At 46.5% G+C, this 27,296-nt stretch overlaps 1 protein-coding gene across 8 annotated transcripts in view; it reads right to left on the bottom strand.

Moving 5' to 3' along the window:
- Positions 1-27,296, bottom strand: part of LOC108938755 (adhesion G protein-coupled receptor L3-like) — a 147,383-nt gene that overhangs the window by 58,072 nt on the left and 62,015 nt on the right. For 5 of the 8 annotated variants that reach the window (XM_029252166.1, XM_029252170.1, XM_029252169.1 and 2 more), the window contains 3 exons: positions 24,927-25,140; positions 9,240-9,349; positions 328-342 (listed from right to left, as the gene is read on the bottom strand). In XM_029252166.1, the coding sequence (XP_029107999.1) occupies positions 328-342; positions 9,240-9,349; positions 24,927-25,140 (339 nt within the window). The remainder of the gene's footprint in view (positions 1-327; positions 343-9,239; positions 9,350-24,926; positions 25,141-27,296) is intronic. The other 3 variants (XM_029252168.1, XM_029252172.1, XM_029252173.1) reach the window with 1 other exon arrangement.

The raw sequence follows: 27,296 nt of genomic DNA, 5'->3' as shown, positions 1-27,296 counted from the left end.
AGGATGCTCCTACAGCTGAGGACACCAGGTGGCGCAGTTGTTAAGAATTCATTCTCAAGGTTACAGTAGCGGTGTGGAACCGTAACCTTTCTATCACCACTCTAGTATCTTAAGAACAGCACCACCTGCACTCCGAAAATTTGGAGCTCGTCTCGGGGCTACGAAACGTCCTCGGCATCGAAGCACTCGGCAGCAAAATAAAAAAAGGGCAAGAGAAACAAATGATGTGGCAGAGAGCACAACAGGTTCCATATATCACCCCGCAAAGCATGGAGCAACTTAACCATATGTGCAAAGTACTATGCAATTGGAAAGGTATTTAATTACCTTTTTGTTCCACTTCTATTTTAGGCATTGGGGAGAGATAAGGAGGAAAGAAACAAGAGAGAACAGATTAATGATGCAATAATTGGAAAATTACCATTTTCACCGTAGTAGAGCAACGCAGTGCGTAACACTCTCGACCACCGTCTCGCACAAATGATAAAGTAATATCCAACACAGCTGTTTGGAGAGGCTCTGTAATCTTTGCAGGAAAAGGCAGATAAAAAATAATAGGTTACGGAGTGCTTGTCACATCCCATGGAGGGAACAATGTAAATCGAAGCGATATCCCTCGCAGTCGTCACGGCGACGGCAACTCGGGGAACACTGGGAAAGATAAACAGGACACTGCGAGAGCGGGAAGGGAGGCCTTTGCCGAGGTGCGAGGCCGCAGTACCACCTCCCCCCCCCCCCCCCCATCAGAGCAAGAAAGGGCGACTGGAGAAATAATTCCACATCATTTCAATAACAATTTACATCATTCAAATGAGACAAAAGAACAAAATGGGGAAAAAAAAACAACACAATCATCAGCAATCAATCTGCACCGCTGCAGGAGACCAGAACAAGGAGTTGAGCTTACTGTACACTGCCCACATTAGTGTCATCTGCAGCCGACATCCAAATACATATTGTACATATTGCAATACAACATTTACAGCCTTTATTTCCAGTACAAATATGATAAATGTTTCTGGGACTAGAACTTTCAAGATGAAGAAGGTGGGAATGTGTAGCGCTGAACTGCAACTCACATGGGACATGTTGGGCTATTCAGTCATCGATTAAACTAGCTTTGGAGTAATTTAATAAATATAATCAATGGATAAGGCAGATATTATTAAAGAATGAGTGTGACTTGATAAAATGGGCAGCTGGTCTTGCAGTGGCCGGACCATTGCCTTGCAATTTGGAAGACCTGAATTCAAATACCACCTTCCGCTGTAGCACCCTTGATCAAGGTACTTACCCTCAACTGATACGGTAAAAATTACCCTCCTATATAAACTGGTAAATCAGTGTAAGTATCCTAGTGTAAAAACCCTACACTGTAAGTGACCTTGAAGAAAACTGTCAGATAAATGTGTAAATATTTTCTAAAATTAATATATTGTTCTTTAATCGATAGAGGATTGTATCGAACATGAATTTTACTGACACTTATTGGCAGGGAGGGTAAACACAAGTCATGTTGGGTCCACAACAAAAGAAAATGCAAGAAACGGAAATCCATAACTCAAGAGTTTGTAACACAAGGTGCCGGTGTGTTGCACATTATACAGCGTTGTTACAATAGTACTGTGACATTAATCAAATATAAATTCCAATGGGTATATCTTATGTCTCCACATGTCTACTGCATGGTGATTCTCTGCATCTCCACGTCTGCTGCGTCCCGCCATCGAGCTGAATCACCGGCCCTCTCCCTCCCACACAAACACTCCCGTGCTTCTGTTGCTAAACGGTTTCGTCCCACTTGGTTTCGCGGAGGAAGGCCGGGATCATCGCCGAGCGTGCGGCTACTCTAAAAAAAGATGAGGGGTTAATGTCTAAAGGCTGGTGGCAGGAGGACTGCGATCGCACAGGAATGAGGAGGTGTCCATTCAGCGGCGTCTTCAAGGCTCTGCCTCCAAGAGCTGTGAATGCCAGGAATCCTGCGAGACTCCCATCAGCGCCCTGAGTGACGCCGCTGTCCACAGTCAACCACACGTCCTTCCACCGTTCCCGACCCTAATCCTCCTTTAATGAGAAGGGATTAATCACAGCTTCTGGGGGCTCAAATCACATCTCTCAATAAATAAACCCCGGGCTCCTCCTTGCAAACGGATGGGAACATGCTGTTCGGTTCTGTGCCCGAGGAAGGACGGCCTCTGGGAGGGAGGAGCGCAGCGGACCGTGGACTGGGACATGGGGCCAGCTTTGATGTACAGGATGATCTTTGATGTGGCATCGTTTCATTGCGTTTCCATCTTTTTACAGCAAAGATATCTACAGAAGCGGGAATATTACTATCAATATTGGATTAACAATAAAGGAGAATCAATACTTTTCACAAGTGTGTGTGACATACAACACACCAGCTCCGTGTGTATTTACCCTCCCATCAAGTAGGTGCCAGTAAAACAAGTAAAACAAGTAAAAGTACCGACACTATGCAGTATCATTCGCAAAAAAAAAAGGGTTTTACGCAGCAGGGTAATTTTTATTGTATCGACTCAGGGTAGGAGCAGCAGGAGATGGGATGTGAGCCCATGTCCTTCAATTGTAACGCGAAAGATAATCTCACCGACACCGCCCTACCACCTGCACCCAGTGATATTAAGTCATGCTCATTCTTTCTCATATTTACCTCTGCGTAGATGTATTTATTAAATTATGCTGAAATGTGGTGTTAACTGATGACTGAATGCCCCAATGTGTGATTAGTGCTAATAAAACTACATTCAAATGACATTTACTCCATACTCATACAATAATATAACTCCATATTCATATAACACCGTGTCCCCGCATTCATATGTCTGTTGCTCCATATTCACAGAACATTATTACTCCATTACTGTTTCCGACTTCATTTATTCCGCACGCCGTTTCCGTGACGCCGCTGTCCACTCCGAAACCATGAGCCACGCAGCAATGCATGAGGCTCCGCGCTATGGATCTGCATTTTAATAATTCACGCACTCCGCTTCATGGAGATGATATCAGCGCAGGCTGCTGCGCCTAATGGAGATTCATGGCCCGACGGCGCTCGTTTTTATCTGCATCTGGGAGGAAGCTGTCGCTCCACTTCCGCCCCTTAATTAATCACTCCAATTAGGGGTCTGGGGAAGGTCTCCAATACACTGAGAATGCCTGAAGGCACCGGGGTGCCGAGGCCCAGGGTTCGAGAGAAGGAAAAACAAAATCCGATCACACGGGAAATAAACGCACGAGGAAATGAAGGCCTTCGGAGTGGACAGGCGCTGAGCTTACTCCCCAAGGGCATTCTGGGAGAGCCCCGATGGCCTCCAGAACCCACCAGGGGCCTTCTATTACCTCGAGAGCGGTCACGTGTGCCCGGCCTTTTGTCCGATCCCCCAGCAAAGGAGCCGGAGCCCCACCGCGGAGCGCAACGAGCGCTGATTGATTGGAGCCGCGCAGCCATTAGGAGGCGCCGTCCTCGCAGGCCCCGCTGCACCTCCAACATGGTAATTTATACCACAGCGGTAATCACGCGCTTCCTTCCCAATTACGGGCCCGGCTCAGCTACAGAAATATTTTTGCTGGCAGTGATTTTCGGTGCCTCGCGATGCATCCCAAATGAGATCTTAAACAACGTCACACATCATATCCTGAGAGAAGAAGAGCTGCTGCTCAGCTCAGCACTTTGCCCTGATTAAAACCCCTCGTTGTGAGAAGGGCCACACACACACACATCCACGCGCTCATCACGATGATCATGTCGCCCCCGAGGAGTGACCAGCGAACAGTGTCGATTGAAATTGCTAAACGAAAGAGGAGAGAAACAAAAGAGCAAGTAGAGCTACGGAAGAACTCATCCGGCCTTAACTCCTTCGAGGGTAAACGGCATTACGGCCGCAGGGCACAGGGTGGCGCCACCTTTAACCAACATTTACATCCATCCGACTCCCTCCTCCTAGGGGGACTAACAGTGTGAGGTTGGTACTAAGATATTTACACTGACTGGCCCACTTATACACCTGGGTAATTTTTACTGTATCAAAAGAACAGCAGGACAGTGGACATGATGTTATCACAATAGTCTCAGCAAATCTTCCCTCGATTCACCTTCCAACCACGGTCCTGGGTTCAAATCACCGCTCCTGCTGTAGTAGCCATGAATGAAGTACTTACCCTTGATTGGCACAGTAAAAATTACCCAGCTGTGGGATAAAATGCTATAAATCTCTTAGCATAAAAGTGTCAGCTGATGTGTGAGATGAAAAGAATAATAATTGGCCAGGTGTGCTTCATTATCATTACACGATTAACCTGGGCACTCCTGACGCAGGAACCCGGGTTCCAGCAATGCCTGGAAGAGGTCACAGGTGCTTGTTGTGGAAGTGACGGAGTCTCTGTGTTCTGCTATTACCAGACGCCTCGTGAAAATGATATACATTATGATGGAAAAATGTATTTAAAATCTGTTCTCTCTGCTCTGCTGATGCAGAACAATTATAGAGGCAGCAGGTGCAGAGCAACCTGCCAAAACAATCAACAATTATTTGATTACATTCATGAATTATTCAAATCAAGCATGTCATTCCAGAATGATCTATGTGCATGCGTCACTTTGCAGACAATGAGCTTTCCAGGCGGAATGCCCAGCACTCTCACATTCACTCGCCTTACACGTGGTTACTGGAGCGAAAACGGGGCAAAAAATCAGAGGACTCTTACTGGAGGTTAAATGAGATGTTCACCTGGTAGCAAAACGTGTGCACAGGACCGCGGTGTGGAGAGCTCCCAAACGTCCTCTTGCCCTCTAAGTCCTCCCTACCTCGACTTACACTGCCCCCTCCTTCCCTGGATGGTGGATCAGAGCCTTTTTTTCCACGTAGCTGGGATTGCGAGCTATGGCACGGATGCACGAGCTCCTCATTTTACAAACCGCCGCCTTCCAGATATTCAACGACGCGAGCATATTGCGGTTTTACTTTAAAATGTAATGTTTAACTGCTCTACTTTCAGTCGTCTTTAGCAAAGCAAACGCTTGTGTTTAGCCTCTGAGGAAACAGACGGCAGACCGCCTTCGTTCAACTCTCTTCCACGGTGTCTACAGCTCCTGTCTGGTGTTCCCGAGCGTCGCCGATCAATAACAAGATGAGTGATGTCGCACATGTCATTGTGATGAATCGGTCAACAGTCAGCATTGAACAGAAGTTTGTGGATACTGCATTTTTTCCATCCGCTATTTTATCTTAGTTTTAGTTACATTTACATTTATTCATTTAGCAGACGCTTTTCTCCAAAGCGACGTACATCTCAGAGAAAATACAATTTGGCCATTACATCAGAAGAAAGAGACACAGCTGCAGACATGTGATTCTTAAGTACACTTAGTTTGTTTCTTTTCACTTTATGCACGAGTAGGTACATCAAACTCAGGATAGATTAATCCTGATCACCTTCCTACAATTTTTTTTTTTTTTTTTTTTTTAAGAAAAAAAGGTGCACAAATATTTACGTACAATACAGGAGTAGTGGCTGTGTAAAGGCTTATCTAGGTATCATCATAAAGTTATGGTGCGTGAACATTTATTTATTTATTTATTTATTACAATTATTACAATTAGAATGCAGCTCAAAGTTAACATAATCTTAAAATTAAAAGTGTAACCAAGAATTTCTGTTTATTATACCCACACACATTTTCTGAACCGCTTGTCCCCTTCGGGGGTCACAGGGAGCCAGAGCCTAACCTGGCAACACAGGGTGTAAGGCTGGAGGGGGAGGGGACACACCCAGAACAGGACGCCAGTCTGTTGCAAGGCTCCCCAAGCAGGCCTCAAACCGCAGACCCATCGGAGAGCAGGACCCAGTCCAACCCACTGCGCCACTGCGCCACCACATCCTGGAGCTGTTTATTATAGTGTTATCCTATTTCTATTTATTATAGCTGTGTTAAAGGTTTTTCGGGACCTGAACTCGTAAATAATCGAGGGACAGGGACATATGTATTATTAACTTTTCATTAACTGTGGAAAAAGTAAAAAGTGTCTTTGGAGTTATAGATAAAACAAGTTCTGAACGGGATTCCAGTTCCGGTCGTGTTCGTAAGTTGAGGTGCTGCTGCAGCACATCATTGGCACAGTCTGAGACAGGAACGCGGCGCAGGAAGGCGAAAATCACGGAGGGAAGTGATTCGATGCATCTTATCTGAATAAATCGCGCTGTCCAAGGTCGACACGTTTCCCATGATAACGGCGTGTGACAACATCAACAAGAACAATAACTAAAAATCCAATTAGCACCGCAGGGATGTGAGGAGGCGGTTCCAGAGAAGGTCACCATGAAAAATTCATCTGGTTCGAAGCAGAGGTTAACGCTCCTCCTTCCGGCTCCGTCTCGTATCCAGCGCTGCCGACAGAACTCGTGTTCTGGGAGGCGAGGCCTCTGTTAATTAAAGCAGTGGATGGAGTGTGTGTCTGGAAGCTGAGTATGTGAGTGACTCACACACACACAAACACGTAAGCACACGCACATATAAACACAGATGTGGCTTTCGGAGCCAGACCGAAGAAATGCAAAATTATCAAGATGAAACGTGGTCATGTTCGGGGTTATCGGACACAGCTGACGGAGAACCACGGACACAACATCACGTTATACATGAGCACATCAGCCCATGATTCGGTGTAGGTGGCAGCAGGTGGCGTAGCGGTTAGGGCCACATCCTGCAATCAAAGAACCTGGGTTCAGTGCTCTGTGGTACTTGTGATCAAGGAACTGATACGGTAAAACTTACCCTGCTGTGTAAATCATGGTAAGCAGCTCAGTGTTCATTCCTCACACTTTAAGTCACCTTGGAGAGAAGTGTCAGATAAATAATGAATAAGCCCATCGGAGGGCCGCTTACTCGCAGTAATGCAACTGGTACTTGCGGTGTAAAGCAGCGCATTTCACTCGAGCTCAAACTGCTGTCAGAGGAGTGGCGTCTCTTCAGAACGCGCGTCTCAGTCCGGGCGAAGACAACAGCGAGACAACAGGACTCTCTGCGGGCTGCCGGGCGCTCCTGTCGGCAAACAGCCGCAGCGCAGCGCCCCTCGTTACGGCACCGCGGCTGAAAGACGCGCGGGGAGGACGGCGGCGGCTCCCACCCCGAATACTGATGAGGGGGACGCGTCCATGGGGAGCAAAGGGGACGAGCGCTGGAAACAGAGACCCCCCGCGTACCGCTCAGTGGCAGTGTCGAGGTCCCGCTCGAACCCAGGTCCACCCCCACCGTTAAGGGCCGACCGTCTCCAGAGCGGCGACAGCAGCACAAACTTTAAATTCATAAAACAAAGAGCTCCAGTCCTTCACGGCAAACACAGAGCATCAGTGGAATATGAATCCCAAGCACCATGAATAATGTCTTAAAGCTTTATGGCCCCTTTATGAAAGGCCCCAGCAGATGTTTCCTAACCGAATAACTGATTTACTGACTTATTATATTTGTTTCTCAAACCCCGCCATCAGAAGGGAGAACCCGCGCACTTGCAGGATGCTCTTTGTGGCGATATTCCTTGGGTTATTATTTTGCACAGCTGACATCTTTAAGAAAAGGGACACACATTCAGCCACTTACACTCCTGTAAGGGTTACAGTGAATAATCCCAGAAGTATAACGGGAGGCTCCCCGAGGGGGCGATCTCCACTTTGCAGGACAGTTCCTATGGCTACCTGCCCGTATCTACCGCTTCTTCTTTTATTTTCAGACCCACATATGACTGTTCTCACTTCCCAGCCCACTCTCTTCTACGCCCATTTTAGAAACGAGACAAAGAGCCGGAAATGAAATAAACGTGTTTTCCGTGCGAATGCAGACACCGGCCTCGCCGGTCAGCATCACCGCGGCCTTTAAACATACTTTAAAGACATCGAATCCTGTTTCCCCGAGGCGCAAATGGCATTTCACACGTACATTATTTAATCTGCTGCTCTACACGCGAGACACGTGTCCATAATGCTGGAGATGGAGCTTTATGGCATTATAATTGAATGTTTCTCACATAACTACACTGCTCTTCTTCCAAGAATATATATATATGAATATGTATACATATATATATATATACTGCACACACACGACCCTTAGCGAATGCATGGATTATATATCATCCATCCAGAATTACTGGACCTCCTCCAGCACTGGATGTAACATCTCTCTGCATGTAAGGAAATGTCACGTTTCCCAGATTACGGCAATCAATCCACATATTTCATTATGTAATAACAATTTAATACATTACAATTTAATATGTATGGTTAATTTTCCGCACAGATAAAATGTGCTGTATGAGAACATTAAGCAAATGTATCTGTGTGACTTTCATCATTAATGTTTTATATTACAGTTCTTATATCAGTTCTTACATCAGTTCTTATTGGACTGACACAGTGTTGGGCTCTTCAGTGCCATAATATACGTACATGTATACATATCATTTTTATTTTATCTTTATTTTTGCACTGTCAAACTGAGGTCTGCATACTGTTCCAGGAACCAAATGTGACCCTTTTCCCGCTTCACGGTGGCCGTGTTCATGCCTTTACGCAGAAATATGTGCTTCTCCAGCTCAGTTCACTGACATTTTCGTTCCTTTCGTCGCCCAATTATTTCCTTCTCCACCCTTGTGATAACTGCATGAACCAGAGCTCTCTGTTCTACCATTTAAGTTTAGATGATTACACACGAGTTTGCTGACAACTGCATATATTTAATTCAAGCTCTTTTGATTTTATATTTGATAAAATGGCACAATTCAGCACCGGAGTGCAAATTAGAAACACAGCTTTTCCAGGGCTTTAAGGCCTCTATCGTGTCACTTGTTGGGCACCTCAAAATAAATATTTCCGGTTCGAAGCATTTCTTCACACACGGTGATTAAATTTCAAACACACGATGTACTGTGAACAAAAAAAAAATGATGCATCAGTGATACGTCGGCACCCGGTTTCCTCATCTCACATATCGCAGATATCCCATACATACCTGGAATAACATAGAATTAAACAAATGAATAAAGAAGGAGACAAACACATAGGTAACCATATCAAGTAAGAAAATTAAATATCTAATAAGAGATAGATAGATAGATAGATAGATAGATAGATAGATAGATAGATAGATAGATAGATAGATAGATAGATAGATAGATGGGTGATGCTGCAGATGAGGAAGCGGAAGAAGAAGGAAGCACACTTACTGTAAGGGACACACTCGTACTGCACCTCCAGGTATTTGTAGGTCCCGGGACAGGGGTCCGGAAAGACGTCGGGCCCGGCCACGACCGCACACTGCGTCCGGTTGTTACACCTGAGAGAGAGAGGTGCTGTCATACACTCCGCACACTCGTACACCTGTTAAACACACCGGGGAACAGAGGGCCAGCTCAGTTCGGACGCGTCTGGCCCGTAATGAACGACTCCGCAATAAAGGGAATTCCGCTGCTTAGGTGGGATAACCTGTGTCTTTGCGAGCCAAGCGCTTCTGCGGTGGTACTAAATCACGGGCGTGAGCGAGGCACGGAGAGAGGGCCGACACCTATTAGAGCCGTGCCGGATGTGATGAGGACAAACGGCCCATTAAAGGAGAAAAGCGGCGGAGCTCTGGCTCTGCACCCGCACCGTTACGCCCCCCTCAGGCAAGCGGGCGACCCCCCAGCCCAGCGACCCTAACCCCCTCCTTCAGCCACCTTGGGCTCCCATGTCTCCCCGCAGCCAGTGTGTCGTAACACACTTCCAGAAGCTAATGGAATAATTTATTTCAAAATTAAATTCCCCCTGACAAAGGAAGGAGGAAAGAAATCTGCTACTCTACTAAAATTAAGCCGTGAAGAGCAGTACAGCACAAGTGGGCATTTTCATCTGGTTTCAGGTGGGAAATCGCAACTCGGCTGCGGCAGCAGCGCGGGGCCGGGGGTCACGGCCAACACGCGCGTTCCGCGGGACGGAGACCCACGTGTCCCACTGCGGTGACGCCCCAGCAGCTGGGAGTCTAATTGGACTGAAGCGTCTCTTATTGTTGGTACCTATTAAACGGGATTGACCGCGGTACAATGAGGCTCAGTGGAGGCTGCTGGCCAGTCATGCATCATTACCGCGGAGAAAAATCAGCGGCTGAACAATACATCCCCCCCCCGACTCGACTCCCCCAACACTACCCCTCCCCCACATAGGTAGACTCCACCGCCTGTGACCAGCCTGAACTATGTTCACACAGATACTAAGGATCCAGAAGGAGCAGCACACCTTTCTGGAGGTGAAGAAAGAGTGAAAGTACAGTGTGGCATCAGGGAGAGAATGCCTTCTCGAAGCAGCGTCCATCAGTCCATCGCCCCATCCAATATTCACAGGTTTGGGTTCAGCGAAGCTCTGTGTGTGTGTGCGTGTGTGCGTGTGTGTGTGTGTGTGTGTGTGTGTGGGTGTGGGCGGAGCCAACCGATGTCAGTAAAAGGCTTTTGCTTCCCGGATTTCCTTAATGGACAGAATGGTGAAATCAATTCCACATATTGCAATTTGTCATTACAGCATTTAACACACCACAGAATGCTTCATATCCACTTAAATAATTAACGGGCCTTAATGTGTTTATTCATATATGAAATATATCGCTGGCTGCAGAAACCGCTGAGCCCATCACGTGAACCGCTGCTGTGACGTCTTTGCATGCCCCCGCGCTCTCACCCACAGACACACACACACACACACACACACACACACACAGGGACCTGTCACTCTGATTCACACCACAATTACACAGGGCATTTACCTTCCAAATCACTTTGATTGCTCTGTAGTGATCGATGGGGTCGTGGGGCTACGTGAGGGTCAAGGGCCCTCATCTCAGCAGCGTGCTAATGGCACCCCCCGTTGTTCCGGCCCCCGCGATGCCGCACCGCAGCAAAAGTCATCGAGACACAGAGCAGCAACCCCAGAGACACACTGGGAGCAGTGAGCAGGTGGCGCCAGGAACCACTGGGTTGAGCTCATTCATTCCAGGGGGGATATGTGTTACAGGCGTTAAGAAGAGGAAATGGTGAAGAATTAATAGAAATATTAATCTAATTTCCCTCAATATTGCTCTTCCATCATGGTGCAAGGTGACTTTGGGGTTTCATGAGTGACACAGAATACAGTCAGTCCCCAGATTACGAATGAGTTTCGCTCCTAAGTCTGTCTTTAAGTCAGATTTGTACGTAAGTCGGAGCAGTTAGGTACGGTTAATGTCTAACATCAATTAGTCAAATGTTTGTCTTAGTATAAAGTGTAACTCACACACACACACACACACACACACACACACACACACACAAACACACACACTTTCTGAACCGCTTGTCCCATATGGGGTCGCGAGGAACCCTGAGCCTAACCCAGCAACTCAGGGCGCAACTTGCGACAAGCGGTTTCAGTCAGTGTGCGTGCGTGTGTGTGTGTGTTTCTACAGTATTTATTACATAAATGTAAACGGAAATTTATAATAGAGAGAGAGAAGGAGGAGAGAGAGAGTGTGTGTAGGTATAAAAATCATTAAAGAAACTTTAATGTTCGCTTTTCCGATGTTCATTGGCGTTTCACCTTTTTCCACTGGGTTTATTTTTTCCACTTTAGTTTCAGTCATGATCGTTTTCCTTTCCTTGGAAGCGTTAACATCACTTGCCTCACATTTACACTTTGTTGCCATGGTTAGGAGGGTAAAAACAAAAAAAATACAGCCAAATACAGTAACACATCATGAGGCACTATTAACAGCAACGTGGTCCATGCCATACTGAGCGGGCAGGAGACTGAAGTGTGTGTGTGTGTGTGTGTGTGTGTGTGTGTGTGTGTGTGGGGACCCAAACGCGGAATCTTTATTGTCGGTACACAAGGGAGCAGGCGAGATTCGTGGTCGGGGACAGGCATGGGTCGGTCGATGCACAAATGTAAGTCTTGGGGAGAAGCCGATGTAGTAGTTGATGAGGCGATGCAAGTGTCAGGAGCCGTGAGCTCGGGAGCGAAGAAAAACATTAAAGCCTAATACCTTACAGTAACGCATGAGACAATGTTAACAGGAACATGGTCCAACTGAGAAGAAGGAAGTCTTTGGGAAGTCCTACCTCGGGCTCACATGCTCACGAGCTGACGAACAGATGTAAACGCACAATGTTTTGATGCGTGTCGCAAAATAGCACCCGTCTGTTATTACGAATCATTGTATGTAACTCAGATTTTTAATATAGCAGGCTTTATGGGGCGGGGGGACTGGTTTGTAAGTATGGGTCTTACATAAGTCGGACATTCGTAACCCGGGGACTGCCTGTAAAAAACAACAGAAATGACTGTTTACTGCTGAGCGATTCATCCCATAAACTTGTGCAACGTTCCTCGTCTTGTTATTGATCACGGAAACTCAGGAGCACGAGACACTAACGGTAAACGCTGTTTAAGGGAGATGAACTAAGGCGGTCACGCGCTTCCATTCTAATTTGCTGCTCTTTACTGCCATCTGTCAGATCGGAGGGAAAAACGTGTCACATCTTCTCCTCTACAGAAAGAAATTTTTTAAAAAAAGTGAAGAAAACTCAATTTCAAAATGTGTCTATTTGTTTCGAGGTCGGTGAGAAGCGCGAGGCTTTGAAAGAGCGTCATGGTGGCACAGTGAGTAGTGCTGCTGTCTGACAGCACCCGGGTGGTGTGAGAGAATGTGGGTTTGATCCCCACTCAGTCTGTGTGGTGTTTGCATGTTCTCCTTGTGCCTGTGTGGATTTCCTCCAGGTGCTCCTGTTTCCTCCCACAGTCCAAAGACATGCTGTTCAGGTTCCCCTATAGTGTGTGAGTGACGGAGAGAGTGTGTTCCACTGGTGTATGGATGAGTGACCCAGTGTAAGTAGTGTATCTAGCAGTGTAAGTCACCTTGGTGAATAAGGTGTGAGGGCTGATAACACTACATAGAGTTCATTGGAAGTTGCTTTGGAAAAAAGTGTCTACTAAGTGAACAAAAGTAAAGAGAAATAGGTGTCAGTGTGAGACTCCTTCACTCAGAAACACTAAACTGATGAAAATACAGCTTCAATACAAGCAAATTGATCTAAAAAGTTTCCATTGGATTTAATACATACTATATTCATATATTTAACTTTATTCTCATACTTGTGTTGTAAGGAGGCTGGGAGTGTACTGGTTAAAGCTGCTGCCTTTGCACCTGAAGGTCACAGGTTCAATTCCCAGCACCAGCTGTAATACTGATGAGCATGGTACTTATGTAAGTTACTCCAGTAAAATTACCCAGCTGTATAAAAAGGGTAAATAATTTAGGTACCCTAACATTGTGAGTGGCTTTGGAGAATGAATGAATAAATGTAATTATGCACACAGTGATTTACTTTCTTTAGTTGTCACTTTCTATGCTTGAAAAAACACGAGCGGCTCAGTTGTTCGGCGCTCTGCGTCACCTCTGATCGCTGTAAAGAGTCCCGTAGAAACTGAATTGAACTTGTGGAACATACTTTGCCACAGCATTTTTCTGTTTTTTTTTTTCTTTTTTCTGTTATTGCCACTTCAAGCATGTTAATTAGTACCATGTGCTGTGTTGGATTACTCTCAGTGAAGACAATTAAAATCGCTGTTTTAAACTTTTTTATCCTTGGCTGTTGTAGATACAACCAAAAGTAGGAAGGTAGTATAAACAAACAACTGACTAATGGAACTAATTGCTTAAAAGAAACTAACTACTGAAAAATGAAGATAAAGTTCTTATGTGAGACAGATGTTCATTTTATTGAATTTTACTGAATTTTTTGATTTTGTCTTATTGATTTCTAAGGCACCAGACCAAAATAATGCAGCTATGGATCTGATATCAATAACAGCTCCTCCAGTGCAGGGTCACGGTGGTCTGGAGCCTGTCCAAGAAGCACAGGCACAAAGGGCCGTTTAGAGTCACCTGAAACATGTCTTTGCTCTGTGGGTGGAAACCAGAGCACCCGGCGGAAACCCACGTGAAGACAGGGAGAGCATGCAGTCTCCACACAGACTGAGCTGCATTCGAACCCAAGTCCAAACCCACGGGCCAGCGCTGCCCACTGAGCCACCGCGCCGCACGAAAACAAAATGAGGTAAAAACTGAACTGATGATATTCCTGTTCCAACAGACCCAAATCCCAATTCTCAGAGGAGGTAATTTGAATATTTAAGCATGAACATTTCTCCATTTTAATTTGTCGCCTTGGGAACATTCACCTTGATCTTTCATCAACACCTCACGGTGTCAATTTATGTTACAAAAAAAATGTTTTGTGTCGCTGACGGAATGTTGATGTTTTGCGCTCGGCGCCAAGTGTCAGAAGAGGCTGCGCTGCTGATGTGATCAGTCTGAGCGCTAATCCCCTGCAAAGACACTTCCGCGCAAATCCGTCCCGATGAGACGTGCGCGAGCGCAGGTGCGGCGACACTTGTGGGCTTTTTCCAGGCAAAGTCGGTGCAGAGAGTCACCGACAAACTGAGAAACGCAACGTCGGCCGACTTTCGGCCTCCGGGAGGTCAACCGACCGAGGTCAAGCGGATAGGAGCTGAACACATAAACAACAAACAAATCAAAGAATAAATCAAAGTCACTTCAGTGCTCCACCCTCTTGACATGTAACCTTGGTCGGTTTTTTTTTCGAAGGCTCCTGCAGCCGAACGAACGGTGAGACGACATACGGTACGTGTTCGCTCCAGTTTAACTCGTATCGCCGGGCTGAACGTTGAGGAGGAGGAGGAGGAGGAGTTCCTAGAGCACAAGAGGATTAGCGCTGAAACTTCTACATGGGAGTCAGACAACACAGCTCCCATAAGTCACTGGGAAACTTGTGTAAAAGCCCAGAACGCACATGTTAAGTATGATATTACAGAAGGGTAGAACACAGCTGTGACAATCAACACAATCTGTGGAAAAGTGTTTCTGAGGAGCCAGTAGAGGCCACTGGCAGGAGGACCAAGGCACCAGATCACAATCAAACCCAGAACCAGGCCAATAACAGACCCAGATCGCTGAAGAATCCAAAACCAGATCGCTAACGATCCAGGAACCAGATTACAAATGAACCAAAAACTTAATCTTATTAATAAACTTGGAATTAGATCACTAATTGCTAATGAAACCAGAATTTGATCACTAAAGAACCTGGAATTAGATCGCTGATGAACCCGAAACCAGATCATTAATAATCCTAGAACCAGATCACTAATGAACCCAGAATTAGATCATTAACGATCCAGGGAACCAGATTACAAACCAACCAAAAACCAGACCATTAACAAACCTGGAATTAGACCACTAATGAACCCAAAACCAGATCATTAATGAAACCGCACACACACTTTCTGAACCGCTTGTCCCATACGGGGTCGCGGGGAGCCGGAGCCTAACCCAGCAACTCAGGGCATAAGGCTGGAGGGGGAGGGGACACACCTAGGACGGAATGCCAGTCCATCACAAGGCACCCCAGGCAGGACTCGAACCCCAGACCCACGGGAGAGCAGAGCCTGGTCCAACCCACTGCGCCCCCCGATGAAACCAAAACAAGATCATTAATAATCCCAGAATCAGATCACTAACCAACCAGGAACCAGATCACTAAAGAAGCAGGAAGGAAGCCAACAGACCAGGATCAGATCACACGGTATCCAGTGTGTGTGCAGCAAAGACACTCGATAAAATCTACATACAGTATTACGTAAATGTACGAAGGCTCACATGTGCACTTCGAAGTCCCATTGAGTCGACTGCAAATCCTAAATCCTAAATAGACAACATTTGCATGAGATGGGTGTTAGTGGGAGTATTTGAGGATGCATTAGTGTGTTTTCCTGCACTCAAATATTCTATTATTATTATTATTATTATTATTATTATTTTCTGCTGGCCCAGTTCCAGTGAAAGGATTATGCTGCACACACACATTCTGTTGACTCTGGTGAGCTTCTCCAGGGAAGCTGAGCACATTGTCTGCCTGATCCGCACTCCTCCTGCCGAGGGTCGGACCGTGGATTGGCTGCTTCCCCACGAGGTCAATGGGCGACATCTCCGGCGAGGCGGCGGGGACGGCGCTGAGACGGCCTTGGCTTTCCGACGTGCCGTTTGTTTTTCACACAGAGCATCGAGAGCTGCCATTAGGAATCAAAAGTGTTCTTAAAAAGCTTATGTGGACACACGCATGGCGCAGCGACAAAAAAGAACTTAATCCCATCCCCAGCCGAGCCGCCTTTCATTGGACCATCACAGCTCCGAAATCTCCGGAGACAAAAAATGTGGAAAAAACCGCCAAAGGACAGCCGGCACATTGAACTGCATAATACCTCATAGAGGCAAACACACACAATCCGGCCGGCCTCTGAGCTCCGTCACTTCATTTCCATGGGAAGTAACCATGGAAACCCTAATGTCCGATTTTCGAATGCGCTTCCAGCACTTTCTTTTTCATTCTTGCCCAAGTGCTGCATTCCTTGGCCGCAGCGCTGGTGACTTTTCCGCTGCAGGTTACACACACAGCCCAGCGGAACCTTTCCGTTCGTACAAAACGTTAATATTTCATATCGGCACTTCGTGAGATTTTTTTCTTGACTGGAAATGTGCGCGTCGGTTAGTTTGTACATTCAGAACGCCAGAAATATCGTGGCCTCTGCTTCATTTCGGTGCAATTCATAAGCAGTTGAATTTATGAGAATTTATTTCACTTTCCTGTTTGTCAATGAGTCATTGTCTCCTCGTAGTGCAACATTTACTCGGTTATTTACTCATTTATCTGGGTCTTTTTTCCAAAGTGATTTACAGTGTGAGGTTTGTATACTAAGCTACTTAAAATTATTGGCCCATTTGGGCTACTTCTATGGCATCAGAAACGCAGCAGCTGGGATTTGAACCCGGTTCCTTCAATTTCAAGGCGAGGGCTCCAACACTGCACCACCTGCAGGTCTCGCACTAGGCAGCAGGCTTGAGGGCTTGACCCACAATCGAGACCAGTGTTTGTGTTCATCAATAAATATTCCACAGTTTACTTATTTTGCATGCACGTACTGTATAACACAGGAATTAATGAGCAAATGCCATATTTATTGGCCCGTGTTAATCTTTCTCTGGACTCCACTATGAGCACAGGAAGCTCGTGATGAGCGGGAGTGAACCTCCTCCCCGATGTCCCTTCATCCGCAGTCGCTCTCAGGAGCAAAAGGTACATTTACATGCGTGATGGAAGGTATTCATTAGGATTGTGGGTAAATGAGCCGCGCCCGTGGACACGGGTTGATTATGGCACCGCAGTCTAGCCGTTTCATCACAGGTGACGAGCGTTCAGACTGCTATCGAGCGCCATGGCGACTGATGTGTCGGCAGTGCACCGTGATGAAAAACGTGGCCCCTGTCTCTCCTCTCTGGTGACAGAACCTTCCAGAGGGTTTGGTGTCTCTTTGGCTCTGTGGAACCAGTCCGGGACATCGGCAGGGTCACGTCTCGCAGTCCACCGTGCCGCTGGAGATGGGAAGGGGGACGTAGGGCGCTGACCGCTCTGACAGGAAGCAGAACTGCACCACACCCCCAGCAGCACCAGTGTCTTCAACATGACGGATGCCTCGGGGAGCGGGGAACGTGCCAGAACACTGAACCGAGCGAATTTGGGTTCAAAGAACCTAAGGAGGCGTCCTCATCATCGTCTGGGGCCCCGACTCACACGCAGAAATGGGATTTCAATGCGCGTCATCTTTAACAGCCCGACGTCTTCTCATTGGCCCCCAGCGAGGAATATTTCCAGCTCAAATTTAACATTTCTTAGTGCACAACACTATAACTGCTGATAACAGGAGTAACGGCAGTGCCAGGAGCCCAAAGTTTCCAACGCGCTGTACCAGACAATCAGTACCTGACAATACCTGACACTGGGCCCAGAAATGTTGAGTGTCCAGAAATAGCATCTGCCAGAATAATGTATTTCTCCAAAAGAACCAGTAATCACCTCCCCGAGGGAACATCTGGGTATCTCGCTGGTCTGACGTCCTTCCCATTGACTTTGTTTAAATGAGGAAGCAGGGAAACATAGAAGCCATGGATACACTCACTTTTTTTCTCAAAATCAAACGCATCCATATACATATCCATATTCATGCATACACATACGTACGTAAATCCTCCTGAGTCCAACCTCTTCGTTTCTGTCCACCCCAGAGGATATAGGTTCTTATTTCTCAAACTGTACATGTCACAATGCTGAGAGCTAATGCCCTTTATAGGTGGCATCTGATGCACTTTGATAATTTACAGGCTTTCCACGCATTTAAAAAATTCATCAATTTGTGGGTGGGGAAAACTTGACAGATTATATATATATATATATATATATATATATTTATATATATATGCTGTATGCAGATTAATTTCTGTTCCACGTCCTGGATTCGAAAGTGGGTGTCCACAGCAACCCAGTGTGATGAGGGCAAGCATCCTTCCCAAATCACAGCAAGGCAGAGCAGAGCAGCACCACCCACTGGAGAAAAATGTGTTTATTCCTTAAGGCAGTCATGTGAGCTTTGCCTTTTGTAGCCATCGACGAGAAGCCCGTGTCCTGCCGTCGCCACGGCCTCCTGCTCTTTATATAGCACCTTTACCACCAAGTGTCTGAATGCTGTCCTGTGCTGCTTTCAGCACCGATCTCAGTGGTGGTCCGATGTCATCCAGTGTCCATCGTCACTCCAAACTGCAGACACAGGACCAGGTCTTATTTGATTGGTGCTCCTTCACTTTATTTACACTAATTATTCATTTATATGACCCTGACAACAACAACGGAGCCATTTCTTCAGCCAAGTGCTCTTCAGTTCCCAGCAGGCCCGCTGCACATTTCTTGCTTCTGCTGCATGCAGATGAGCCCCGAAACGCAACGCGTCACCTGCCTCAGGCTCCCCTTCACCTGCCTCCTTTGAGCTCATCCAGGGCTCCGCCGAAAAGACACAGCAAAGGACCGTCTTCTGCGGAACACCAGTGATGGAATTTGGCTTTTGTGTGTTAGAGATGAGCACCTGCAGCCACTGCAGAATCTCGTATTGTCATCCTCAGTGGTACGAGAGACCTGGTGAGGTTTCAGTTCACAACCCCTTCTGCAGAGTGCCTCCAAAGGCAGGAGTGACATAAGAGGGGACTCTGGGATTTCCCTGTGGGACAAGTTCCACGTCTGCAGCTCCTGTACGATAACGCTCCGGTGTTCTTGCATGTCACGAACCTGCTCCTGCGCCCCTCGCCCCCGTTCCGTTTGAAGGTTGGTCTGCACTCAAACATTTGCACCATCGACACCACAAATAAGCTATGTACCTGGATTCACCATCACCTGCCACGTTTGCGTCGTCACAGCAAGGGGGGACAGGGTCGTACTAAGTGCACAGATTTCATGCAAAAACGGTCCAACAGTGGAGAAAAATTAACTTTGTTCTTCAAAGTTTTCAATCATTCGGATAATTATAATACTAATAATGAATACAATAACCAATATTATTTACAAAAATTACATTTCAAAAGATTATCAAGGGAATAAAGCCGAATGGATCGAAAACTAATTCAAAGATAGATGTTTAATATGCCAGCAGTGGGTTTAGAAGGATGCATCAACAAAACATTAAAAATTCATGCGCAAATAAAACTAAATAAATTTCAGGGGACGTTTCATATCGGCAAGTGGGAACGTGGAAAAGGTTACGAGCAGGAAGTTAAAAGGTCATTTTGACAAACAAGGATTGTTGTTGGGGTGCGAAAACCCAACGCTGAATGGAAACATCGCAATGATGGAAAAACAGAAGCACGGATTTCTGTAAATGACGAGAGTGAGCTCGTCATACTTTGGACACATCCTGAGAAGGTTGGATTCTCTGAAAAAGAGAAGGTGATGATGGCTGGAAAACTGTAAGAAACAGAAGAAGAGGACGAGCAGCAACCAGACGGATGGACTCAATCACAGTGACAGCGCACACAGCTCTTCAACACCAAGGACACAAGATGAGGAGAGAACTTTCTGGTAGGCCTCTGTATCTGAGGTCAACAAAAGTCATGAATGCAGAAACCCGGCTAATTATAAAGGGTTCACAGACTTCTCCTTACAACTCTATAGCCTCTGGGCCTATGACCTTTGTGGTGTGTCCTCCCTCATCGACACCTCAGACGATTTCACATCTGTAGCCAGAATGATCCTATGTCAGCAAGGCTGTCCTCAGGGATGAAGAATGCCAGCGTGCAGAGAACACAACTCAGAGTGTGCAGCGTAGCTGTAAAAGACACACTGTATTCCTTACGGATGCAATCATGACACCTTTAGATAAAATGACAATAAAGGCATGATATGTACATATGTACTATCTGACTCGTAACGCTCCCAATCACAGGGTTCAGAAACTCCTCCCGTTTCCGCTCATTAACACCAGCAGGTCCAGCATTAGTGATGGGGCACTGATTGCTGGCAGTGAGTAGGAGAAGGAAGCAGGAGGAAGGAGAAGACGAATAAGAAGAAGGAGAAGGAAAAGAGGAGAAGCAGCAGGAGAGGGAAGGGTAAGGGAAGAAGGAGAAGGAGAGAAGGAGCACGGGAAGGATAAAGTCAAGAATAAGGAGGAAAAGAAAGGCGGATAGCTGGTTTGCTGCACCTGACACATGAGCAGGACTGCTGGACAGACCACCTGAAGGTCAGACTAACAAGAGCTCCTCCACCAGGTCCGCCCACACCTGGGCCCCGCAAATTACCTGACATTTGGCCACCGCCGAATCAAAGAGGCGCGCAGAAGTGGCCGCTGTGGCGGACATCAAATGTGCTCTCTCTCCAACCTGCCAATTAGGAGACGCAGCGAGGCGATAAAAAAGCGCAACGGTGCAGACGGAGATATCAGACAGGGCGAGTCCCGCTCGGCGAGTGACGTCGGGCGCCCCTGCCTTCCCCTCTGAATCAGCTCTTTCATCGCTATTTAGGCTCATCAGAAGGGGACACAGCGTCGGTGCAGTGGAACAGTCCACCCTCATCTGTACAATGTTCACACACCTCATTCAAACAGCACCGTCTGTTTTTTTTTTTCCTTTTTTGCCAATAACGAGGATCGGTGTTGGCTCCGCCTTCTATGACCTGTCAATTAAATATGTGTAAAAGTGCTAGGCTCCACCACCCAGAACCTCAGTCAAATGACTGGAAAAGCACCAGAAAGGCCTTCTGTGACTTCCAAGGTTTTGCTAAAGTCTCCTGAGCCTCATCTTTCCAGCCACCCCCCGGCGCCCCCTCCTGCAGACTGGAAGCAGAGACACGCTGTAAAAATTTAATTGGCCAAATGGAAGTGCAGCAGGTTCTTATCAAGTGGGCAAAAATAATAATTAGAAAAAAAACACTCAGATGGACTCTGAGAAGAAATAATAAACAGCGAGTGAGTCAGCCGCTGCCTGGTATGAAATAAGTAGGAAGAAATGGCGCAGCCTGATGCTCTTTGTCTGAGTGCTCCCTAATGCACAGACAAGTGACACGATGAGGGCCGAAGGATTTAAATTCTAGCTGTAATTCTTAAATATGGAACCCGCTTAGCAAGGAGGCACCAGGAGACAGACCACCTTAGCAAGGGGGACTCGGCCTGAGAGCAATCGTCTCACTGCGTTTCCATCACGCTGCTCACGCATCACCGCTCACATGGACGAAGGACATGAACGATTGCAGCCCAGCAGGCAGTAAGGACGGTCACCATTGACAGGTACACCAGGCCATCCACAGGGAGAGTCACACACTTCAACAGGACAGACTGCCAGTACTGAAACCCTGCAGGCTTTGGGTTCACCTTTGCTGGTGCACTTTGACCTCCAGCCAGACATCACAGGCAGGACTAGGAAAGCAGTGACAGAAACCCCCGGCAAACATACAGCAGCCGTCCTGTTCCTCACATTCCAAGCTGGACCTTAAAATTAACATTTACTTCATTATTATTCTCGATATTCAATTAAATGACTGCTTTATGCAAGGTGACTTACACTGTGAGGTTTATAAACTAATGCACTTACACTGATTTACCCATTTATACAGTAGGGAAGTTTTTATCAGTTCAGGGTATGCACTACAGCTGGAGGGGGATTCAAACCCATTCCTTTCATTTGGACTCTCCCGCTAATGCAGTGATCTCACACACACGGCGCCCAGGTGGATCCTCCTGTTACTCCAGCATGTATTCAGAGTCTCGGAGAAGATGTGAGGGAATCGAGTGTCTTTCTCTCTCCCATCCCGCACACGGTATCAGCGCCACTGTGCGTATCGTGTGAAGAGTCCCCTGATCCCGGACGATATGCGACTCCAGCAGCAGGAGTAATTACCGACTGCAGCGACGGTACAGCCGAGGAACGGAGTGGGGGAGGGGGGGTCCCAGCTGTCTGATCCTATCTCCTGCTTGAAGGGATTCAGCTCCTTGCTGACAAGGTAGGTGGGGGTGGGGGTTTACGTGCCCATATCAGTACCCGCTTCCCTGGCACCACAGCGGACTCATTAACATGCAGTATGGTTTCAGTATGCAGAATTTCAGGTCATTACATGCCAACACCTCTTAGCAAATTCTAACATTTTGAATGAAATATTTATACACTCATCCAGACTGCAATAAATAGTAACGCACACAAACCACTCTGGTTGCACAAATTGAGCAAACCACCGCTCTCCGTCTATATATCTGCAGCCTTTACATTGCCAGTAAATGCGGCCTGGCTCAATAACTGTACCAGCATGTATCTCCTGCAGCATGGACAGTTGTATACCTGAATAGTACCAGTGTGTGAGTACACATCACAGAAACTAGTTCTTTCAGTAATTGACAACTTTTACTTCCAGTTCATTAATTTGAGTTGTACTTAATTTTCCTTCTTCAGGTAGTTCTTGCAAAACTTTAGATACGTTTCAGGTTATGATCATGCCGAAGAATGAAGCACTGTTCAAATAGTCATAACCTCGACAGAATGGCATGCCTCTGAAGTATGCTGTGACAGCAACTCTGCTTGAGATTTCTATGGACTTGATGAAGATCACCAACGCTGTAAACAGCAAAGCAACCCCACAGCATGATGCTGCCACCACCATGCTGGACAGTGGGAACTACACAGGCACCACTCATACACTCACTCTCTGTTCTCAAAAGTACTCAGCAATCAAAAACAAATATTTCACATTTTGACCCAGTGATCCTTAAGTCTGATGTCCACTCCTGAAACCTCCATTTTCCATCCATTTTTCGTTTTGGCTCATAAAAATGTGGTTTCCAGCAGGTGAACTCAAATTGCTGACTTGTACTGCATATGAGTATTTATTGGTCTTTAATGTGACCAAGTTGGAGTGTTTGTGTCCGTGTGAATGTGTGTCCGCACCTGGACCTGGGGTCTATGCTGACAAGTCAGTGAAGATTCTGAGCTCAGTTCCCATCAAGGCCATTTGTCCATCACAGCGAAGTGCTTCTGTTTTCCTTTATATCAGGTCAACAGCAGAGAATTACTCTGCATCCCCCAAAAGGCTGGCAATTCAGGCCAGATGAAGACATTTCAAGGCAGACCGAGTGATCAGCAGGAGCCAACACAGAGCTCTCCTGACACCTCCTGTCCTATTGTTGTATCCACTAGAGTCAAGGGGCCTGCAATGTCTGTGGTCAAACTACTCTGGTATCTGGGTGGTAGAACAGGACCACTAGAGTTGGGCATGCAACATGCTTCCCCCCAGAAAACACGCAATAACACATAACAACTCAATCCTTCTCCCGACTGGCAGGGCCATAGTAAAATCTCGCCACCCACGCGGCACAAAGCGTGATACGAATAGTGTCTCCTCAAAGCCTGGGATACAAACATTCAATCGAAACATTTTTGACATGTATTAGAGGCATATTCCGCAGCCGCTGAAATCAAGTTGATTTGCACCTAAATGCAAAGCGCGGCGCATCTGTCCTCCTTTCCGTGTTACATCAGCCCCTGTTTGTGGCTTGATGCCGTCTTTGAAGATTTTGTTTTGTTGCTCGTCTAATGAGCTTACAATCCAGCATCCTAGCAACGGCTGCGGGCGGCTCCGAGCACCGGGGCCGTGACACCACCACCATGCGCCTGCCTGTCTGCATGCTGCCGGCTGGCGCTCATGCAAATGCATAGTTAACGTTACCACAGCCAGGCCGCGGTCACCCCGGAATGCCTCCTGTGATCCAAGAGACCTGCAGTTCTGTTAGCCTTAGTGGACCTGTCCTCGAGCATCTTGCATTCATGAGGGATTACAGTCAGAGTCGGGGGCGTGGAATTACTGAACACTTCAACTCTTTAGCCATTCGCGCGGGCGCGCACACACACATCTCAGTAAGTCTCCCCTTTACATCGGAGCTCTGCTGGTGCACAAACACAAAATGGAATGTAAGAATGTTATTTAAAATGAATTCAGGTTTCATGGCTTAAATTCTCATTTAAATCGGCAGGATTTAAACGAGTCCACGGACACAACGTCACACTGGAGTTCGTTGTGCTGTTGCTCATGATCGTGGGCCCTCAAAACACATAGCTGGATGAGTGATGCAGTTCAAACGATAAATCAGATAAACCTTCATTACATGGTAAACTGTGTCATATTTTGATCGGTACGTATTTTGATCCTCATGACTGTAGTTAAATCTCTGCAGCCGTCAATGTTTTTTCTTTTCCCGAATCTCCCACTTCTGAAGACTTTCACCAAGAGCTCAACAAAGGACCATGTTGGACCACAATGTGCGGTAGTCCGATGACATGTAGGGAAATAGTCGATGCAGTAAATCTCCATGGCAACGTAAAGGAAGAATACCTGGGGAGGAGCCGCCTTGGCGATACGGAACCCTTGCCTTCACATATGGTGAAGAGTAGTGAAGTGGAGGGAGTTAGGCAAGTCTACCTTTGAGACATGATCTTGTAGGCATCAGGCAGGTAGCAGCGCGTGTTCTCCATCTGCGCTGGGTCAGCATCACAGATCTTGTCATCTGTGCGCCCATAGTTGGCGCTCTCGATCATGATGACATCGGTGCCAGGGCAGCGCAGTTCTATGGGGTAGCTCTCGCAGGACAGCTCACGTCGAACCACTGCCATGGGGATGGGGGCACGGCTGAAGGCTGGGGGAGGACAAGAGAGGGAGGCAAGGTTATTGAAGCGGGATAAACCCTGAGCAAACATTCGGTCAGCGTTCAGCTACTGTTTTGTCGGGGGCCCTCAGACACATGTTCATCAAGGGGAATCACCTCCCAACTGCGCTGTTGCAAACACTTGCATCACACTCGTATTAAAATGATTATTAGTCTTATCCCGCGAAAAATGGGGGGTGGGGTTTACAGTTTTGGCTGAAGAGATACACCATTTTTAGATATTTTAACCCGTAACTAAGCAGAATCACATTTAAAATGGGAACAAATAAAAAAAAGAAAGAAGTGAAAGCAGAAAAGAGTGTAGAAATGTAAATATGTTTGAGGACTTGCTTACAGTGAGCTGTCATTCTGTTTAGATGTGAAACAATGGTTACATTATAACACAAATTTATGTGCCATTTCTATAGCCGGGAGGATCCTGTCATTACAAAGTAACTCAGGAATGGACGGTTGAGTCATCAGATGACTAACGATGAGCACCGGCACCCTAGCTGAGGATGCATTTAAATTTAAATGAGACTTTAAGCATCTAAATCCAGTGTGTCATGAGACAACTGAAATCAGGTTTTTTCTTTCAAATACACCCATACGAGAGCTTTCACGGGACTCTATCATCCAGTAACGGCACTGAGACGGATTTTACCGTGGACGCCGCGGACAGATCAGCCCATGTCCCTCCCGCCTTCCCTGCACCACGCGCTCCTCTGCCGAAGCAAATGAGAGATTTAATAGAGTTGGAAGGTATGGGTGCTTGCCATGATGCAAGGATCCGCACGGCGGGACCGACAAGCTGCCGATCGTCCGGGCTGCCTTCCGTGAAGGGTAACCATGGCAACGACACCTTTTTTTTTTGTCAATGTGTGTTAGAAGAAGGACATGTGCAACATCATTCCATACAATGTGTTACACAAAGTCACACAAGAGGCTGGAGTACTCGCCAAATTTGTGTGTGTGTGTGTGAGAAAGTGGACTGTACCGGACATTGTTAAACTGATCTTAACTTTCATTGAAAATTGATCTTAAATTAATCATTGATCTTAATATCATAACTTTTTTTTAATAAATTCTGATTACAGAATAAAAACAAGAGAACATTGTGAGATCAAAGGAGCCAGTTTAGATCAGAGCTCCAACCTCTGATTGGCATCATTGCATCACTGCTTCATTTACGGTATCTGCAGTACCTTTTTGCATATGCTATAATTTGCTTTTGAAATTCTGGTTGAACAAAACACAATATAAGGTGAGGTGTTGCCAGCATGTTTAGAAAAAAATGAACAAATTATAATTTATGGATTCAGCAATTTAGTAATCCAGCAGGTGGAGTAGTGTTTAGAGGCATCCACCGATGTGCTGTCCATAAGCCGCAGTGCCCGGGTCACCCCAGGATGGGGGTCCTCCATCAGCACAGCTGCTGTCTTGGGAAATGCAGCATTACATCATTCACTCACTTCTTTAATACTCTGCAAAAGGATTGACTTCATAAGTGGGACAGGAACGTTTATCTGAGGTTCTTTTGAAGCCAAAGCCTTTAAAAGCCACAGTTCCACGTGTGTCGGATGAGAAGTGGGAAAATAAGTTTTCCTGCATTATAGAGGTTAGAAACCCATTGGAAATATGAAACATTTTAATTATAAATGGTCATTTGTCCATCCTTCTCCAGTACAGCTGACTCACTCTTATGTGCACAGCTGTTAGCATGGCGTGCAAGTGGGGACACTCCTTGATTTTGTCTCCATAGAAACGGAGAATCTTCCACCAAAAAGGGGGTCAACAGCCTCCTGTCATGGAGATTGCCATCGCCGTTTGTAAAATTGCCTCTGGACTTTCCTGCAAATCAAACTGTATCTGAGACTCTGCTGTGGAAAAGGATGCTGGCAGTACGATACCCGAGGGTGGGGTGGGGGCCGGAAGATGGAATTTCCCTATGATCGGCCCTGGAGACTATTGGGTGCCTCCACCAATGTCCTACCAGAGTCTTGGGTTGCTATCCCTGGGCGCGACTTCCTTACAGTGACTGGGTCAGGGAGACCAAGAATATTTAGCGACCATGAAGGATGAAAACAGCATCTTATACACCATATTCCACATTTCCTTTAATTTATTTGCTTATATTTATAAACTTG

The sequence above is a fragment of the Scleropages formosus genome, chromosome 5, assembly GCF_900964775.1.
Source record: "Scleropages formosus chromosome 5, fSclFor1.1, whole genome shotgun sequence".
Lineage (NCBI taxonomy): Eukaryota > Metazoa > Chordata > Actinopteri > Osteoglossiformes > Osteoglossidae > Scleropages > Scleropages formosus.
Note: the sequence above shows the minus strand (reverse complement) of the source record. Positions and strands in the feature narration are given on the sequence as shown.